The 20,209-nt window shown below is 50.4% G+C and overlaps 1 protein-coding gene and 1 long non-coding RNA gene across 2 annotated transcripts in view; one reads left to right on the forward strand and one right to left on the reverse strand.

The window, feature by feature from the left end:
- The window catches only part of PDZD2 (PDZ domain containing 2), a 42,946-nt gene extending 23,236 nt beyond the window's left edge, over positions 1-19,710 (forward strand). Inside the window, exons 13-19 of the mRNA XM_047731695.1 lie at positions 759-903; positions 3,261-7,305; positions 8,046-8,163; positions 11,472-11,573; positions 12,231-12,492; positions 15,290-15,424; positions 16,718-19,710. Coding sequence (XP_047587651.1) covers positions 759-903; positions 3,261-7,305; positions 8,046-8,163; positions 11,472-11,573; positions 12,231-12,492; positions 15,290-15,424; positions 16,718-16,884 — 4,974 coding nt within the window. The 3' untranslated portion in view covers positions 16,885-19,710. The remainder of the gene's footprint in view (positions 1-758; positions 904-3,260; positions 7,306-8,045; positions 8,164-11,471; positions 11,574-12,230; positions 12,493-15,289; positions 15,425-16,717) is intronic.
- On the reverse strand, positions 11,554-18,273 carry LOC125101071 (uncharacterized). Its single transcript, XR_007127753.1, has 3 exons — positions 18,142-18,273; positions 14,454-15,399; positions 11,554-11,685 (listed from the first exon to the last, which is right to left on the reverse strand). It is a non-coding gene; the product is annotated as an uncharacterized LOC125101071 (long non-coding RNA).
- Positions 19,711-20,209: the final 499 nt, after the last annotated feature.

The raw sequence follows: 20,209 nt of genomic DNA on the forward strand, positions 1-20,209 counted from the left end.
ACCACTCCACTGTCTCCCTGATGTCAGCAACTCCCAGTACCTCATCTAAATGGAATCAGACAGTCTGTGTCTTTCTGTGACTGGCTTACTTCACTTCCCATAATGTCCTCCAGGCTCATCCCGACTGTAACACGTGTCAGAACTTCCTTCCTTTCTAAAGCTGAGTAATATTCCATCATAGGTCTGTTCCACATTTTGCTTATCCGTTCATCTCTCAATGGATGCTTGAACTGCTTCCACATTTTCGCTATTACAGACAGTGCTGCCATCAACACGGGAGTACACATATCTCTTAGAGAACCTGCTTTCGATTCTTCTGGGTCTATACCCAGAAATGTGGTATCTGGATCGTATGGTATTTCTATTTTTATTTTTTTGAGGAACGTCCATACTATTTTCCGTAGTGGCTGCACCATTTCCCATTCCTGCCAGCAATGCGCGCAGTTCCCATTCGTCTCCATCCCCGCCAACACCTGTTATTTCCGTTTTGGGTCACAGCCACCCTTGCGGGTGATTCTCCACGTGATTCTGATTTGCATTTCCCTGATCACCCTCATTTCAAAGTTGAGAAAACCGAGGCTTAGGCAGAGTGACAAGACCATGTAATTTCTAGCGGCCTTAACCCCAGAATCTGGATCCTGTGGCTCCTAGTCCAGGGCTGTCTGAAATTTCCTAAAGCAGAGCTTTCATGTGTGATGTGTTAGGGCACAGAAAACCTGAAAGCTGTCAACAGTGACTTGTGGTTGTCATTGTGCCAGGAATCTCTGGGGAAGCTGACCGTCGGCAATGGGCATGTCCCTGCCAACTGGGAGCCTGCCGCTGCCCCGCCCCACCCAGATGCCGGCCACTGCCCAAAGAACCTGCTCGAAGCTGCACCAGAGCAGGGTCAACAACCCAGGACAGGTAAGATTATTTCATTGCTTGTTAAGCTTCAAGATGGGAGAGCGGACCTTACCCTAATAAAAATGTCATATGTGGAGAAATGTGAGGGGGCGGGAGAAAACCTCTTCCACAGATTAGTGATATTTACAAGCTGCCTGCATTTAACTTTACTAGATCATCATGCCTGAACTCATAGTTTTAATTCCACATCAGAGTGGTCCATTTCCAGCCACTTGACACTCCTTACTATTTTGTGATGGGTGCCTTCATGAACGAGACATGAGATGACATAGAGGAGTTCCTGCCCTTCAGAATTTCAATACTTGGCTCACGTGAAATCAAATGCATGGAGAAATATTTTTTTACTTCCTGCATCCGCAGAATATAATGTTAGAGCACCATACTGAGGTCAGTAAGATGCTTTTGGCCTGGGTGACTGGTGCTGGCCCCAGCCAGCCACCCTGAGCACTAATGCGTCTGCCTCAGCACCTCTGTGACCGACTCTGGCTAGGAAACTGCACCCACGTCTGCCGTGGCCTTCCGTACCTGCAACATCGTTTGCAAAGGCTGCCGGGCCCTCTTCCCCATCGTGTGCCATAATCGAGTCATCGTCCTTCCCATGATGAGATTGGGGAAGGGGGTGACATCGAGAACTGCCTCTGTGTCACTTAACCTCCCTCAAAAACGCTCTTCAATTACACACTCTGCAAGAAAGTCAGATTGTTAATAAAAATTTAGGGTTTGCTCAGCAAGTGGATTCGAAGCTAGAGAATAACCTTCACATCCCCTCCTTTTGTCTCATTGTGACTGTTCCCCATGGCTGGCACCAGCAGAAGCAGGAAAGTCATTCTGAAGGGAATTCAAAAGGTTGAGCAGAGAAGGACAGGAGCCCACGGAGTCAAGTCTTGGTATATCCCTTGCCTTTCGTGGGGGCCTGGGGAAGTTACATACAGTCTCCGTGGAGGTCTTGATGGACCGACCTTGCTGTGGCCAGGTGCTGTCTACACAGAGGTCATGCAGTCAGGGTTTAGAGAATGGGGTAGGCTATGGGACTTCCCAGGTGACCCCTGGCTGTACACTCTGTGGTCCTGCACCCTTGCTAAGCCACGCTGTGCCTCAGTTCCCTACTGTTCCAAAGCAGATGGAGACCAGACCCACCTCATGGTGTTGGGAGGAAAACTAAGAGCATGAGAAACTCGTAGCACAGTGCTAATAATTAGTCCTTCATTGTTGACACAGGGACTTCAGGAGGGGAAAGGCATATGCAATTAAGATGATTTGCGTGGGAGATGAGGAAGGAGTGTAACATTTGGGTAGACAGTTTTCTCAAAGCAGGTGCTTTCATTGTGACTGTGTCACTATAACCCCTGGTTCCTAAGAAAATAGCAAATCTACTGTTCTCTTCTATGCCAGTTTCCCCTGATTATCCGATGCCATGGGCCAGAGGTGCACAGATTAGCCTGAGGGTGTGCAGGGCCTTACAAGGAGGTACCCCCAGGACAGAGGCTCTCCGGGACCCACCTCCTGGAATGACCATGTCCAGCCGTCCCTGGCATCGACACCTTTCCCTGCACCCCTCCCATCACATGCTCTTTCTTCCCTGCTCTCATTCCATTTTCTTCATCTTCCTCCTCATCTCCGTGTGGCCACCTCTTCCCCCGGAACCCCTGTAAGGTCACCACCCCTCTGTCCCCACTTCCCAGGTCACGTGGCCTCGCAGTTCTCCCAGGCCTCTGAACACACTCAAGACAGAGTTCAGGCGTGGGGCCAGCTTGCATCCTTCTGCAGCTCCCCTGTGTCTTCCCAAATCTGCCTCCTCTCTCCTCTCCTGCACTGAGCCGTAAGTCCCCAGAGGTCCGCGCCTGACTGTGCGACACTGCACGGCTTACGACCCAAACCCTGAGGCCAAACCCACGACAAGCGCTACCGGAGACCCCAGACCTCCGCAGAATGAACCACAAAGTGAAGGGATGAACGAGCCTGACTCCTGTGGCTTTTGCCATCAGAGCGGATGGTGTCAAGAGACCCAGTGAAGGATTTCTGATGTCCCCATCCTTAAAAATTACCAAGGGAGAAAGGGGCAGAAACAGAGATTTATCCTGCCAGCCAGTCTGAGGGGTTTCAGAGCATCGAGAGCAGGGTGGAATTTGTTAGATGTGAGTGCTCTGTAATTTTAGAGGCAAGAACAAAATGACGGGAAGGCTACATTTAGGTTGTAGAAGGTCTTTCTGGAAAAAAAAAAACACACAGATTAAGTTTTCCTTTTTTTTTTTTTAATTAACAGTTTTTCTATTTTCTCACATTTTCCCGTCTCTGCCCTATCACCCCACCTCTTGTTTATATTCTCACCCCACCTTTCATTTATATTCTCAACCCAGGGCTGGATGGCCCCCCAGACCTCGTCCCTACCCCAGGGCAGAAGGGGACAGCTCATTCTGACCCCAGCGAGACCTCCATGGACATAGGGCAAGCCAGGCGGCCTGAGGACCCCAGAGAGCTAGTGGCACCCAGGGTTCCTGAGTGTGAGGACAGCTGTCAAGTGGGACTCAGCCCAGAGCGCAGCTCATCCCCCAGGAAGACGGCAGCGGCTCGGCATGACTTCAGCAACACTCCAGCAGCCCCAGAAGCCAGCTCGCCCAGGAAGGCAGCTGCCCACAGGGGAGGACCTGAGGCAGAGCGAGCATCTCCAGCTGGTACCGCCCTGTCTCGAGACCTCACGTCCCAGGAGGAGAGACCAAGAGTTCCTGGTAACCACAGCAAGGCTCCACAGACAACAGCAGTCCTCGTACCCGAAAACTCCCGGGGCTCTGCTCTGCTCAAGGGAACAGACTCTGGGTCTGAGAGGGCCCCGCAGGCCAGCCCCACCCTGCCGTCACCTGCTGACAAGGCTGACGGGGTGTGTGGCAGTGTCTCGGGCCACTGCTGCGCCAGGGAACGCGGGGGCAGTCCGGTGACCGACATCGACAAACTCATCAAGGAGCTGGATGCGTCAGAACCAAGACTCCGGTCTCCTCACAGAGGGGACCAGCTGACTCAAGAGGGACATTCTCAGGGCCAGCCTCCAGCAGGAGCTGGAAGCGGAGGTTCCTGCCCTGCCGAGCCAGTCCTGGGGAGCCAGACCCCCACCCCGAGGAGGACCTGGGCAGCTGCTGGCCAGCCCCCTCACCCACACTGGGCCTCCCAGCCTTCCGTTTTGGATTCCATTAATCCTGACAAACATTTTACTGTGAACAAAAACTTCCTGAGCAACTACTCTAGAAATTTCAGCAGTTTTCATGAAGACAGCATGTCCCTGTCAGGCCTCGGCGACAGCACAGAGCCATCTCTCTCATCCATGTATGGTGATGCAGAGGACTCGTCTTCTGACCCGGAATCACTCAGCGAAGCCCCACGAGCTTCCAGCGGGGGCAACTGGTCACCTCCTCATTCTCGCCGGTCTTCTCACAAGGAAAACACTACGGAGTCTGAGGAGGAGCAAATCGAGATTTGTTCTCCAGATGGTTCCCCCAACCCCCACTCAGCTACTGCTCCCGCCCCCGCCCAGCCTGCACCCTGCCCGGTGCCGGCCAGAGTGCTGCCGCTGAAGCACAGCGCGCTCAGTCAGGTGGTGGGAAACCCGCGCGAGAGAGCGTCCTTTGTCCCTAGCACCTCCTGCCCTACGATTCCAGACTCTTCGCAGCCGTTTTCTCTCTTGGATACAAGCTCTCGGGAGCATGAGCTTCATGCAGACCCAAGGCCGTCAGAGAACCCCAGGCTCTCATGTGAAGAAGAAACCCTGCAAGCACCCCGCGCGGGCTCCGCTGTGGAGAGCGGCCGGCCCCCTAAGGCCGCCGGGCATTTCCACAGCCTTCCGGTCACTCTCCGCAGTCTGAACGTGGTAAACGGTCTAGAACATGACCTGCTCGGTGACAAAACCCCCAATAAAAAACAAGACACAAATGTCAATGCCACTGAAAATCCGTCCCCCTTCAGCGCGGATGTCCCTAAGAATGGAGAATCCGTTTTGACGAGTCTGCACATCTCCGAAAGTCAGGGCGTGGATGACCCGCTCCAGAAACCAAAAATGATCTCCCGGAGGCCCATCATGGCCTGGTTTAAAGAAATAAACAAAAATAACCACGGCTCGGCCCCGCAGGGCAAAACGGAAAAGGAGCAGCCCGCGGTGCCCGCCAGGAGTCCTGACTCCAAAAGTCAGGGGTCGGGTTCCAGCCACAAAAAGGGGGTTGCTGGGCTTCAGAGCCCCCCACAGCTGAAAGTGAGCCTGGAAAATAAAGACCCACCTAAAAAAGGTTCCGTGGAAACACTGTTAAATAACGGTCAGAAACCCAAGTCCGGCCCTAAGCTGAAGAGACTGAGCATCAAAAGCAAGAGCAAGGTCACTTCCGAGGCCCCTGCGGCTCCTGCGGCCAAGGCCGGTGGGATGGACCCCAGGAAACCCCTCATTTCGCCCCAGACCTCCCACAGAGCGCTTCCCAAGGGAGCAGCCCCCCGGTTCCACACCGCCGAGCCCGAGGAGCCGGAGAAGAGAGCCACAGCAGCCCCCAGGCCCCCCCAGTGTGTGCTGGAAAGCAGGCCGCCTGCTGCCTCGGGGTCGCCGAAGCCCCCCGCGTCCGAGACGAGCATCCCAGCCTCCGTTTTGCCCCACACCTCCCCCAGGACCCTTCCTGAGCAAGGCGCATGCCGTAGATCTCAGGCGGCTTTCCACCCGGAGCCTGAAGGCCCTTACGCAGCCGCCCCCGGGTCTCCGCGGTGCAGCCCAGAGAGCAGGGCGCCCCCTGCAGCTTCGGGGAGCAGCGCGTCCCCAGCCGCCCGCGGGCAGGACGTCCCACCTCCAGGGCCAAGCGCGAGGCGCGGGTCCAGCCAGACGGATCCGGCACTGCAGGCAGCCCAACCAGAGGTGACTTGCGACAGAGGAAGCAAAATAGTTGCTGGCGATCCCCTAGAGAGAACCAACCAGCTGAAAATAGTGGAAATCTCTTGTGAGAGAATGCCAAAGAATGGCTGCAGTGACAAGCCCACTGAGGGTGACAGACTAGGAGGGTTCTGGGCCCAGAGCAACTGTCAGGACAAGAGTGAAATCAGACCCTGTCACCAGTACCTGGAGCCGTCCCCACATCAGCCATCATCGCTCCCATCTCGTGCCTCCCAGGTGGAGCCAGAAAGCCAGCGACCTTTCGGCGTGGCAAAACTGGCCTCTTCCTCCTCCTCCCCACAACTCCCTGCGAAAAAGGCCGATTCCTCCCAGGCAAAGGCAAGCCAGGCTTCAGGCTCCCTAGGGATGCCCAGGAATGGTGCAGCAGGGGGCACAGCGCTAGATGACCATCCATACTTCACACCAAGGCCGGCGACCAGGACCTACTCCATGCCCGCCCAGTTTTCAAGCCACTTCGGTCGGGAGGGGCATGGCCTGCCCAGCCCAGGTCGTTCGCATCGGGACAGCCAGATCCTTGCAACAAGTGGGGGCCTTCCTGAGGCCAAGGCAACCAGAGGCAGTGTCCTCGGCCTGGCTAATGGACAGGGCGTATATAGTGTAAAGCCCCTTCTGGAGACATCGAGGAACCTTCCGACCACAGATGAAGGGGATGTCCTTTCAGTGCAAGAAAGGAGCTGTCTAGTCACAGACAAAATCAAAGTCACCAGAAGACATTACTACCCTGAGCAGAACTATGAATCTACCTCATTTTTCTCTGTGAAGCAGAGGATCAAGTCTTTTGAGAACCTGGCCAATTCGGACCGGCTGGTGGCCAAGTCTGGGGCGTCCCCCTTTTTGTCAGTAAGCTCCAAGCCTCCCATCGGGAGACGGTCATCTGGCAGCATTGTTTCGGGGGGCCTCAGCCACCCTATTGACGTGACAGCAAGGTCACTGAGACGCAGCCTGAGTTCCTGCAGTGAAAGCCAAAGTGAAGCCAGCACCCTCATGCCCCAAATGAGCAAGTCCCCGTCCAGCACGACGCTGACAGTCTCCCGGCAGAACCCAGCAGAGGCTGGGAACAAGGGCCCCGAACTGGACCCAAAGAAATCTTCTGGAATTCCCACCCCCACTGTGACTCCAGCCTCTCCCAGCAAGAGGAACAAGTCCTCCGTGCGCCACACCCAGCTGTCACCCCTGTCCCGCTCCAAGCTCCAGGAGCTGCGTGCCCTGAGCATGCCAGACCTGGACAAGCTCTGCAGCGAGGATTTCCCGGCAAGGCCCACTGCCGGGCTCTTCAAAACGGAGCTGGAAATCGTCCCCAGGAGGTCACTTGGCTCTCCCGCTGGAGGCCTCAGTGGATCCACCGCCCTTTCATGCCCTATGAAGCCAGGGGATGGGGCCTGTCCAGGAAGAAGCAGCCCTAAAGCCAGTGAGCCTGGGGGACCCAGTGCAGCCCATCATGTGGGTGAAACCACCCGGGATCTGCCTTCTGGAAAAGGCTGGTCAGTCAAGTAAGTATCTTCCTCTCCCCTTTTATTCAAATAAACGTTTTAAAAAGAAGTAGGAACTAGCTTTAGGTTTATGGGAAGTTGCAGAGAGAACGCAGAGAGCTCCTGTGAAGAACCCCTCACCCAGCGGCTCCCGATGTGAACATCTGACGTAATCATGGTTCAGTTGGCAAAAGGAGTTAACACTGGCAGAACACGATGAACTAAACTACAGACTTCATTCTGATTTCACCAAACAAATTTCACTAACACCCTTTTTCTCTTCCAGGATGCCACATTACCTTTAGCCCCTTTGTTTCTAATGTCAATACTAGAACATACAGTGCCTGCAGAGAAAGTCTTTGCCAGATTGTAGCCCAGGAGAGGAGCCTGGAAGGGACTTGGCACCTACCACGCACCTCGGGGGAGAACCTGGGCCTTTGAAGGTGACCAGAGTTCAGCAGAAAATTTCTAACATATTTTAAAGAATATTTTTTAGTGTGTCAGAAATTTTCTTTTAAGCTCCAGGACTGGTTCCCTAACATTCTGGAGGGATCCCAGAAGCCATAGTCCTTCCCCGAGCTGTTGGCAGCGAATAAGTTCCTATTAGAGCTCTCAGGATTCCCCTTGGTTTGCATGGAGAGTTGTTAGGACCGAAAGAGAGCATGATTTGGTAGAAAGGAGATCTTTTGAAATATATCCTTATGAAATGGAAAAATCGCTTTTTTTCTTTAATGTTCTTCAAATATATTTATATTCTTTAGTTTGGATCAGCTTCTCATCTCAGCGGGGGACCAGCAAAGAGTGCAGTCTGTTCTGTCATCAGTGGGGTCCCCATCGACCGTCCTCACTCTCATTCAGGAAGCGAAAGCACAATCAGAGGTGAGCGAAACCGGACAAGTGGGGGCGAGGAAGCAGCGGCCGTGCGCATGCGCACTTAGACTGGGCCCCAGAGCCCCGAGAGCCTTGGGACCTGCGGTGGGTCCAGTGCGGGGAGCTCTTCAGCGGGGTCTGACTGCGGTCTCACTCCGCGGCTCGCTCCTCGAGCTAGGTAGGCCTTGTGGAATCCAGGCGCAGCTGCTGGTGTGACTCCCCAGTAGTGACGAGCTGCCTTCCTCACCCCCTACGTCTGGAGTGTGTCCCCCGAGGGTCCTCAGAACGGAACTCGGGGCTTGGAGATGGGAGGGAAGGACCACAGGCGCAACTCTGGACCTCAACTACTTATCAAGGGAGCCACCTGCTGGGGACGCGGGTTAGCACGTCTGTGTAGCCCTGCCCGGGCCCGCAGCCCGGGAGCTTCTGAAGCCTGGGGTTCGAGACACGGTGGTCTTTACGGATGAGGTCCTTCAACAAACTGAAGCCATGGGTTCATATCTAGAATATGTCGCTGAAGAACATTAATTTCTAGGACTACTCATAGAGATTTGAACCCTAATAAATAGTTGTTTAGAGAAACGAAGTAACTATGAACAAATCTTCTCGACTAGTAAGTCCAAGAACACTGTTCCAGAAATTCTCATATTTCCCAGGAGGGCTGTGCTGTTGGTATCTACTGAGGAGTGAACCAGGATGGGGAGGAGACCAGTGGCCCTTAGCTTATACTCCCTCTGGTCCTCAGCCCACTGGTTTGGGTCTGTGCGGTGAACCTCGAGACATCCAGCATTTTCACTTTTAGTAAAAGGGACGTCTGTCATCTCCCTTCTTCCTTCAACCTGTGACAATAAGCAAGCGTCGCCCTCCTGCAAGTCTTGTTCTGGCATCTCCAATCCAGGTGGCACGGTGGGATCACGGTTCACCGGGTCCCTTTTCCTCCAGACTAAATTACAGTGTTAGAGAAAATCAAAAGGTCTCAACCAGCTCATAAACGGGATGCCATTTTCAGGGACCACAAACAAAAGGGGAGACTCTTTATGTGGACAGAATGCCAAGTGCCACCAGGAGGGGTGGGGGGCATCCTCTGGGGCCTCCCAGATTCCCCTCTCACCTGGCTCTGGTTCCACACTTTGCACGAGACCATACTGTGGTTTGCTGTGGAAGGGCATTCCTGCCTGGATCAGAACGAGGCTTTAACCCTTATAATCCTGCAGTCTTCACTTGCTTTCACGTGAGCAGAGATGTGCTCACGCCACCAACCCCAGAAGTTTCCTGCTTGCTTTTGTAGTGAGTGTGGTTTGTGGGGACGCTAAAAATGGAACTGTGCACAGTAATTCCCGCGGCTTCCTGATGGGGGCGCTGTGAGAGATGAGAGGCAGAAAAATCAGTTGGGCCCCTCTGACCCCAGCACACCCAAACCTTGGGGAGCTCTCAGTGCATGTAGCTTCCCTGATGCTGTGCTGAGCTACTTAGAGATGAGATTTGGCCTGACACTCGTATCTTTAAACAGGACGAGAAAATAAATTTGAGTAAATTAAAATTTTGGTGTTATGTCCTGGAATGCAAGAGAATTCCATTTTCAAATATTGTCTTTGCTCCCATAAAGGCATTTAAGTATCTGAGAATTACTATTTTAGTATCAAGCATCACCTCCCAGAAGCTACACAGAAGTCATTGACTGGACCACATGCTCCCATTTTCACTGAGAAAGCCTGGTCCTCATTCCCTCCACTGAACAAGGTCTGACTGCGGAAACAGCTGGACTTCGCCGTCAGTCTGTGCAATATTCTAGTGTCGGCCTGTGGGGATTTGGGTTGAATGAACTTCTTTCGGGAGGTGTAAAATGCTTGGGGTTGCGCTTTAGCACACTAATAGGACTGAACTCTTTTTCTTTTAAATACTGGGTTCCCTCCCTAGCACACTACGGAGATGGTTCTCTCTGTTCAGTGTTTTCACTCTTACTCATCAAAGCAACGCTGAAGGGTTGTTATTATTAGATTCTTTTCTCTTGCTGGGCTGGGAACACCTTGAACTGACAGATTGTATATCACTCCGTGGGGAACCTAGTAATGCAGACCTTTAAGATGGTGCTCCATCAGATAGTGTGTGCGCGAAGGAAGTCACCATTCAGAATAATTAGCCCAACTCAAGTTATCTGAAGTATTTGATTTCAAAATATCTTTTGTTTGGTGCTTGAGACATAGGACAGTCTTTTGCTACTTAACCCTAGGACACTACTAGGAATGTTCTAGTCTCGATAAGAGTTGACAGTTTTAAGGTAGTTTATATGTTTTAACGTATTTTGTATTTTATGATAGTTCCTTACCTGCACCTGAAATCCAGTGAACTGAACATGACAGGACAGGGGCATAAATCAGTGGCCTCAGTGTCTCTCATCCTGCCTCCTCTTGGCACTACTTCTCTCTGTTCTTGTTGACACTGGCTTGGCTCGACTGTAGACATACACAGCTGTGCGATAAAGAATCCCCTTCGTTATCAGATGATGTGCTCTGCTCAGATTTGGGAAGGCATACTCTGGTGCCTGGAAGAGCTCCTAAATTGTCCACTGCCCCTTCCCCATCCTGGTTCATGTCCACCCTGCGGGCCTGCAGCTACAGGGTGTCCCTCAAAACGCCTTCCTGTCAGCACCACCCAGGAGGGGTGCAGGACGCTTGAGACGAAGCTCTTCCCATTCCAGTGTTGTGCGAAAGCTCCCGAGTAACCACTGGGTTTGTGCTGGGCAGCTCGACGGCCCTGCGCCAGGACTCACTCGCATCAGAGCTTCCTAACCCTTGGCTCGAGGGACAGACCGCCGACTCTTGAACAGCACAGGTCCACTTATGCACCAGATTTTTACAGAATTATAAATGCATTCTCCTATGATTTTCCTTTTTTTTTTTTTGAGATTTTATTTGTATTTGCCAGAGAGAGAGATCAATCACAAGCAGGGGGAACGGCAAGCAGAGGGAGAAGCAGACTCCTCACTGAACAGAGAGCCCGATGTGGGCTTGATCCCAGGACCCCGGGATGATGAGTTGAACCGAAGGCAGATGCTTAACCCACTGAGCCACCCAGGCGCCCCTTCCTTATGATTTTCTTAATCACCTTTTTCTCTAGCTTTATATAGCACAGAGAACATGTATAACATACATTAACCAGCTCCTTCTGTTCTGAGTAAGGCTTCCAGTCAACGGCAGGTTATTAGTGGTTAAGTTTTAGGGTCGGCATTCTCTGCAGATTTGATGGAGCAGAGGTCGGTGAGCCGCCCCCGGGTTATTCAGAGGCCAGCTGGACTCTTTTCTGTTTCTCTTTACTAGAATAAAGAAGATGTTTGCTTCATAGTCTTGAATAAAAAAGAAGGCTCAGGTCTGGGATTCACTGTGGCAGGAGGGACAGATATGGAGCCAAAATCAATTGTGGTAAGTGACCACATCAAGATGCTCTCTGGGAGGTCACTCCTGATGCAGCCTCAGAGGTGACGAGGACAAAATCCTGTCCATGTGTTCTAAGAACACTGGTGTTTGTTTCCTCCTAGTAGAGCAAAAATGGAAAAGTAGGGGACAGACATTACTAGTCACTGGCAAAGATACACACATTTACCACAGAGTGACCTATTCGATGCAGATATATATAACCACAGTTTTCTGGAGCTTCCTCATATTTACCTGAACATTTTATTTAAGCACTGGAAAACACTAGAATTAACTGACCAGATCTGCATATGCTTCCGAAATTACTTCCTTCTCAAGAACCACCTCCAATTTTAGATCACTCGAAGGCCTCTGAGATTACCCGTGAGACCTGACCAGGTCCTGTTTGTTTTAGTGACCTTTCTGCCCCACGGAGCGCCACACACAGATTAGACGCTAGCGAGAAGTTGAGGGGAAAATGTATTGTATTCAGATGCCAGCACTGACATTTGTAATTCCATCCCTCACTGCATATAGGCTTTCAGTGAACGTTTGTAGGATTTTGCGAACTTGCCTGTAGAAAGTTCTCTACTACAGATTTGCATCGGCCCTCTTGCTTTTACTGAAGGTTCCAAATACTTTGGCTTTTGTCTTTCCTCGCTCCAGGTGCACAGGGTGTGTTCTCAGGGGGCTGCTTCTCAGGAAGGGACTGTGAACCGAGGGGATTTCCTTCTGTCCGTCAATGGCGCCTCACTGGCTGGCTTAGCCCATGGGGATGTCCTCAAGATTCTGCACCAAGCACAGCTGCACAGAGATGTCCTCGTGGTCATCAAGAAAGGGAACGATCAGCCCAGACCCTCCAGTAGGCAGGAAGCCAACGGGAAGGGCTCGCTCTCCAGAAAGACCAGCACCCTAGAGCCCGGTTTAGGTAAGACACCAGCTCAACAGCTGGCAGGGAGTGGGCAGCCAGCAGAGTAGATCCTGGCTGGACAAAAAGGAACTTGACTACTGCTCTTGGGGTCCGCAAAATCAAATGGAGGGGCTCCTGGGTGGCTCAGTTAAGCATTGGACTCTTGATTTTGACTCAGGTCAAAAAAAATCTCAGAGTTGTGAGATTGAGCCCTGCATCAGGCTTCACACTGGGCTTGGACCCTACTTGGGATTCTTTCTCTCCCTCTGTTCTTCCCACTGCCCCCCAAATCATCCCCACCCTCAAAAAAAGAAATAAGAAATCAAATGTAGTAAATGTAGTTTGTGGATGCTTCTTGAAAAAACAGTGTTCCTAGTAGTTAGAAACCACCGCCCCCTGTAGCGAAAGCCATACTGTTGAAGACTTAACGACTGCTTGACAGTTTCTCCGTCTGTACAAAGAGGGAAGCCCTTTCACAGCTATATCCTCTTAGGACTTAAGTGGCCAGTAGGTAAGACATGAAACTCTTGTGATAAGGGGAATCATGGAGAGTATGCAGAAATTGCAGAACTACCGTTTGTCCTTGAAAACACCAGGGTTTATATTCTTTCCGGTTTTAGATGAGGAAATGAGGAGGCACAGATGTTTGAAAACAGAGACTCTAGCCTTAACCAACAGAGCTTATAAAGAGGTTCAGAAGTGGATTTCCTAAGCGCTGTCCATCCCTTCATCACAAGGCTCACTGGGAAGGCATACGAGCTGTTTGCTCAGAACTAAGTACCACTTCTATTTCTGAAGCACTGGGCTGATTGCGGCCTTCAAGAGAACTACTTCAGACCTCTGTGGTGGTTTCTCTCTTGGAGTTCAGGAGCAATGTCTGCAGTCCCGAAAGCAAGAAGAACCTGTGGAAGCTCAGGCTTCAGTTCCTCCTTCTGAGGAGGCCTTTGGTTTCTTCTCAACATCTCTCCCTAATAAAGTCAAGGGAAGCTGAATTCCTCTCTTCAACTTGGCCTCATGGTGGCCTGGGCCATCCATGATTGCTTTGCTGTAAACAGCACTCATTTCTGCCAAACAGGTGGGAAACTCTTCTTGTCCAGATGCCTCCACAGGCCTGGAGGATTCTCACCCTTCTCCTCTGTTGTCTTGCTTTTGCACTACTTGAAGACTGAAACCCTTCCCAGTATTGGGAAACACCTTAAGTCATCAGACCGTGTCATGCTCACCTTTGCCCCAGCGCTGTCTCCATTACTTCGTGTGTTCTCAGTGGATCCAAGAAACTTAACGTCACAGGAAACCACTTGGTGCTTAATCCCAGCAACTTCCAGAATGTTTAAGACTCATGTACTCAGGATAGAGAAGGCTATCCTGTTATTTATAATCATTAAGTATTCCTGGGATACCTTCAGAACATCTGGTCTTGAACCAGATTCCCCAGAGTCACCAAATCGTAAGCACTTTTGGGGCTTAAACTTTATTTTTTCATATTCCTATTCCTTAAAATTCCCCTGCCCAGGGCTCCACCTGAACCCAAGGAACTATCCTTTCTCATGCCCTGAGAGTATCCCACTTGGAGATGGAGGCAGGAGGTCGCATAGGGCCATCTCCTGCCCAGCAAATTCACCGGCTCAATGAAATCAGAAACCCTGAGGGGTGGGGCGGGGGCTAGGGTCCTGAGTCACTAGCTTTCTAAGGTTCCTAGGGGATTTCAATAGAACCCGGCCAGAGCTGAGAGCTACTGTAATAGGCCTGTTCTGTTTAACAGCAAGCGATTCACCTACTGAAAACCATGCTGCTCCTGTCCGCACATTGCCTTCAGACCCCGCAGAACATGGAGTGACCTTCTCTAAGCCACACTAATGGACTGACCTTTCTGTTCAAAGGCAGAGATGCTGGCTACCTTGGCCTCAAACCCAAGGAGGCAGTTCAATCTGTGGTCCCTCCCCTGCCTCCCAGAGAGCTCGGCATGCCTTTCCACTCACCTCTTCAAATCCTTCACCAGCACAGTGTGTAAGGAAGAGGAGTAAGAGGCAAGCTCACCATCGCTCCTCAGATCTCAGGATGGATCCCAGCCAGGCCTCTCCAAACCAGCACACAGAGCGGGCACACTTTGGTTGCAGTGGAGGACCCACTGCCATGGAAACGTGCCTTCCACACTCCACACGCTGCCATGGAGAGGGGCGAGGGCAGCTGGTGCATGATAAGCATGCACGGCCGAAGGGGGAAGGCGCGGAGCTCTGGGGTCCACAGTCAGTCTCCTGCGAGGGTGTTGCAGGCTATCAGTCCCGGCCTGTGACACACGGCAGGAGATCGGATCTGATTCCCCAAGTGTGGCTTCACCGAGACACACTACCACAGCGCAGTCTGGCCTTTGAGGGTTTCTCCTTGGGCACCAGAGCCACCTCCATGCTTCCAGAAAGTGCTGAGGGGAGCCTGCATGGCTCAGTCCGTGGAGCATCCGGCTCTTGATTTCATCTCAGGTCATGATCCTGGGGTCCTGGAATCGAGCCCCACGTGGGGCTCTGCACGCAGCGGGGAGTCTGCATCTCTCCCTCTCTCCCTGGCCCTCCCCCTGCTCACGTGCATGTGTTCTTTCAAATAAATACATAAATCTTTAAAAAAAAATGCCTTGAAGAGCAAATGGTGCAGGTACAGCAGGAACACAGCCACGAGGTCAGTTCCAAATCTGAGAGACCCATCCTCACGCTGGTTTCAGAGATAGATGGGACTCGGGTGCTAGGGTAAGACACTTGGGGGACGGGAGAGGAGGTGATGAGTGTCCTTGTCATTTCCATCCTTCCAAATGTCGTTGCTGCAGGGAGAAGCCTTCCTTCACACGATGCGCTATGTGTCGAAGTGCTGAAGACCTCCGCTGGGCTGGGATTGAGTCTGGATGGAGGGAAATCCTCAACGGCGGGAGACGGGCCCCTGTTCATTAAGAGAGTATACAAAGGTAATGCCCTGGAAAAGCCAGTCGGCTCTCTCCTGTGTGTGCCTGTGCCTTCCATTTAGAAAACGTTTGCATTCTGTCACATACGGGGTGTACTGTATGTCAACCCTGTTGTATTTTATGTGTTTGAACTCCTGTTGCCCCCCCAACAATCCTATCAGATAGGTACGATTATCCCTGTTTCACAAAAGATGGTTTATGCCACGGGGGAGTTACACAAGCACTGAAGGTCACACGGACAGAAGGGGCAGAACGAGGCTTGGACCTAGGCAGTCTGGCGCCAGGGTCAGCATCCCTAACCTCTACACCAGAGCCCAAACTCCGTGTTCGTAACTAGTATTAGCTGGGACTGATGTAAACATACCAAGCCAGTGCCATCAAGAATTGCCTGTCAGGGTAATTACCATGGACCGAGATAGTATTTGTTTCGAATACTAGACTTCAACTACAGGACTTCAGAAAAGGATGCTGAGAGCAGTAAAGATGATTGAAACATGTGGTAGATAAGAGGTCTCTTTATGAACTTGATCAGTCATTTTATGATCTTGGACAGTTCTCACAAATCTCTTCAGGTTTTCAAGCTAAACAATTAAAAGTATAATTATCCTGGGGATGCCTAGGTGGCTCAGCTGGTTAAGCAGTTGACTCTTGATTTCGGCTCAGTTCCTAATCTCAGGGTCGTGAGATGGAGCCCCCTGTGGGGTTCCACGCTTAGCAGGGAGTCAGCTTGCAAATTCTCTCTCCCCCCTGCCACTCACCCCCCAGCTCTCACACGTGCTCATTCTAAACAATTTTCTAAAAACTATTATTATAGTAATACCAGTACATAGAAAAATCTACTGTATGTCATATTCTATGTAATGTCATAGTATTAAGAGTATCCATATGTGGTATGTGTAGCTCACCCACAAGCTTGTCGCACAGACAGCGGTGCCGGGGAAGTACGTAGGGCCGTGTAAGTATTCTCCACAGGCACTGGGGGACCATCACAGTATACCGGATAGAGGCGGAACCTGTTTTCCTGCGTCAACTGGCCGTCTGGATTTTGATTATATATGTTGAAATTTGCCTTCTCCTAGCCCATAGTGTATGTGTTTGAGGGAATTTGAATATTTTTACGTAGCTAAATTTCTTTTCATGGGTATACGCTCTGTGTGTTTTAAGGACTGTTTCCCTTTCCTAAGAATTATGAGCGCGTCGTTCAGAGATTTTTCTCATTTGAGTTTTTAGCTCGCCCAGAACTTATCTGAAATCCTGCAAGGTTGCCCCGGCAGTGCTGTCTGTTTATTCTCACAGGTGGAGCAGCCGAACAAGCGGGAACAATCGAAGCCGGAGATGAAATTCTTGCCATTAACGGGAAACCCCTGGTAGGGCTCATGCACTTTGATGCCTGGACTATTATGAAGTCAGTCCCGGAGGGACCCGTGCAGTTGCTGATTCGGAAGCACAGGAATTCTTCCTGAAACAGGCACCAGGAGTGACGCTCACGAGTGGGGCTTGTTACATTTTTTAACAAGAATCTCCTTTTCTCAGTTCCCTTACTTTAGCAAATCAGAACAACTTCTTTCAACACTGGGTTCCTAAAACAGCACAGGAACCTTGGTATAGGCAAGGACCACAGAAATCTCCAGGTTTTTACTTCTTTGTGGAGCTGACCTCTTGTGTGTGTGACGGCAATGGCACTGACCTCTGGAAGCCTTCTACCCGGACGACCGAGGCCAGGAGGGATCCTTTTGTTCCGGTGCCTCTTCCCTCCCTTTTTGTGTTTATTGATGGGGACACAAGATGTGGCATGCCCTTCTTCATTCAAAACATTTACTTAAGACCTTCGCGTCCTTCCTGCCTCCTCACTCAGCAGACCTAATCCTGGCAGTGAGGGAGCCAACCAAGTCTGAGGGGCAACGTGAATGTCACAAATAAAGGACTACAGTTTTATATAATTTTGTAAGTAAGAGAATGCTTTTAGGCACATTCAGTGGAAGGAGCTGTAGGTCTGTACATTATGGTGAAAAGAAAGTGAGACTTAAAAGAAAAAAATCAGTTTTGACCTAACAGTTAAGCTGAGCTCAGGAATTATCCAAAAATGAAAAAGCAAAATCTGGAAAGTGGTATTTTTTTAGTGAGTGTCCTGTGCACTGTGTGGCTGCAGGGTTCACTCTGTGGGTTACTGATCATCATGAAGTGTTGATCGTGATCTGAAAGTGTAAGTCGTAAGGCTATTTTACAGAAACGCTGTTCTGATAAACCGTACTAACCAGCCATGAACTCTGCTGCTTAGAACGAGCAGCGGGTTCCAGCTCTGAAAGCACCTTGCACATGGTTCGGAACTTGTCTTGAGTAAGTGCTTGAATTCAAGACCAGTCAACACAGGAGTGGGCAGAAATACTATAGTCACTGGGTTTCCATTTCTATATTTCATGCACTCCCAACACTGAGCTAAATTTTTAGTAATCTTTTTAGCATCCTTGGATTTATAAACATAGGCATTACATTTACAATCCAAAGGGCGGAGCTTAAAAATCATCCTTTTGGGACTTTGGTTGGTTGGTTTTCCCCCTGGCCAACAAGCTTAAGAAATGGCCCCTTTCTAAGTACCGGCCCACCTTCCTGACCTGGGTGTGACGACGCCCCTGCAGGACCGCTTGCTGCTGCTGTTTTCCTGTTTTGCAAATTCTTCCTTTGGCCCAAACTGTTCCCTGCAGAAGACTGGCGTGACTCACACTGCCCGTGAAGCTGGTCCCGGCTGCTCTCTTGTCAAAGCATGACTTCTCCCCGTAGCCGCTCCCAGTCAGTGTGCTCTTGCTCCCGGTCCCCAAACTGGCTCCTCTCCTTCGTACTGCACCTTCTTTTCTTAAATTCCAAACCTCCGTCAGCTTCACTTACCAAAATGTAAAAAGAAGACAACGGGGAATGCGGGTGAGTCACTCTTTCAAGGTAAAGAAACAGAACTGTGTTGCACAACCCCGACCCGAGAGGGACCCAGACCAGCTGCTCCAGTCCTGGGAGTACGGGTGAGGACGCCAAAGCTGCGTGCGGGACGACGCCCAGGTTTTGTGCTGGACGCTTCCTTCAGTAACCTGCAGCCTGGATCTGTGGCTTAGAGAACAGAAGTGAGGTCACTGTACACCCGCCCCTGCCCCCATCACGGAGATGCTCGTGCTGTCCCCTTTGTACATCGTTTTCCGAGGGACTCCTCCCTTACCATAAAACCTCTGCCGAGTTGGCCCACAGGGGTCTCTCGGATGAGAATGAAGTATCTGGCCGGTGTGAGCCCAGACTTCTCATTTTTTTTAAACAGCTTATACAGAAGAGAATGTAGTACAAGAGTTAGCTAGAAAGACATGACTCATGTAACTTCTACTTTTCACTACACTTCCTGGTAGGATTCTGTAGGCAGTCAGTGCAAGGTGCATGCTAGATTGTTTTTAAGTCTCTGGGGTCAGTGGTGTGGTTTCTGCTTTCTGCCTAAATGGTAAGAATATTTGCCTCCACTCTTCCAGCTGTGCCTCCTAGTAAGAAATTCACAGTCCCATGTGAACAGACCGGAATTTCTAGAGCAGTTCAGCGCAATGGAACAGTCTCCTTCCGAGTCTCTGATCATCTTATCTGAAAAGTACAAGGGTAGACCTTTCACTCACTGAAGTAGGCTAAAGTCATCACTTCTAGTATATCTTGCCAGAAGGGTTTCCCTGGCCAACAGTTGGAACTTAAGGGAGAAAGCAAAAGGCTAAACTATCACTGACCCTCAGATCGAAAGCTACTTATTTGTCTTCAGTGTTCAAGGCATGACTAGTATTTCTAATGAGACTAATCCCCACACTTCCTGAAGTGAGCACTAATGGTATTCTATTATCCTACTAAAACTTTCATTGTTTCAGTTTTCTAATGCATCAGTCATCCACAATAAGCTATGAGGGTAAATACGTGTTGTAACAAGTAAACTGTAGTTGCAAGGATATTCTGTGAAGATTGAAATAAGTTGGATTGCATTTCTGTCCTCCGAAACACATCTCATTTAATTTTATGGTTGACTTAATTGGCACCACACCTGTTGTATGATATTCTACATTATCCTTTATTTATGTAAAATAAAATGCCTTATATATTATGGAAGAGTAAGTGCAATAATATGAAATAGCCTGTACATTTTTAAAATGTTGTCGCCGAGTTATGTAAATCCACATCTCTGTAAACAACCTTTTTTAAGTAATTTTAAAAAAATAAACACTCTGCTTACTACTTTTTTTTTTTAATTCTGCCATCTATAAAGTAACCTTGTAAAATCTTGAGAAGTGTTTATTATTACCTTAATTAGTACATCAATGAGTGAGCGGTCCGAATGCAACAGAAAACCAACAGTTCTTACAGGGCCGCACTGAGGATGGGCCCGATCTAAAGCCCTTCCACTTCCTTCAATCTGACATATCCCATATGCCTTTGCAACTTCCTCACCTCCTGGATCGTACCCGCGCCCTCCTCTCATTACTACTTAAGTCTTCCGTTTCAGCAAGCCCTCTATTTCAGCAAGCCCTCTAATCCCCGACCACTATCTGTTTTCCCCCGATCAGAATCCCCACCCTTTCATTTCTACTCTGTTCAGACTAGACCCATGATAGAGCACCAGCCCCACCCAGCCCAGACTCCGCACCCTCGTCCCACCTAATCCATGATCCTTCCTTCCAGCTACCCAGCTTGTTGGTTCCTAAAGTCCTATTCCTGGAGAAAATCCAACCACCACACAGAATACTACTACTAGAAATTCATGGTTTCCAACCACAGCTGGACTCC

This window comes from Lutra lutra, chromosome 5 (assembly GCF_902655055.1).
Source record: "Lutra lutra chromosome 5, mLutLut1.2, whole genome shotgun sequence".
Lineage (NCBI taxonomy): Eukaryota > Metazoa > Chordata > Mammalia > Carnivora > Mustelidae > Lutra > Lutra lutra.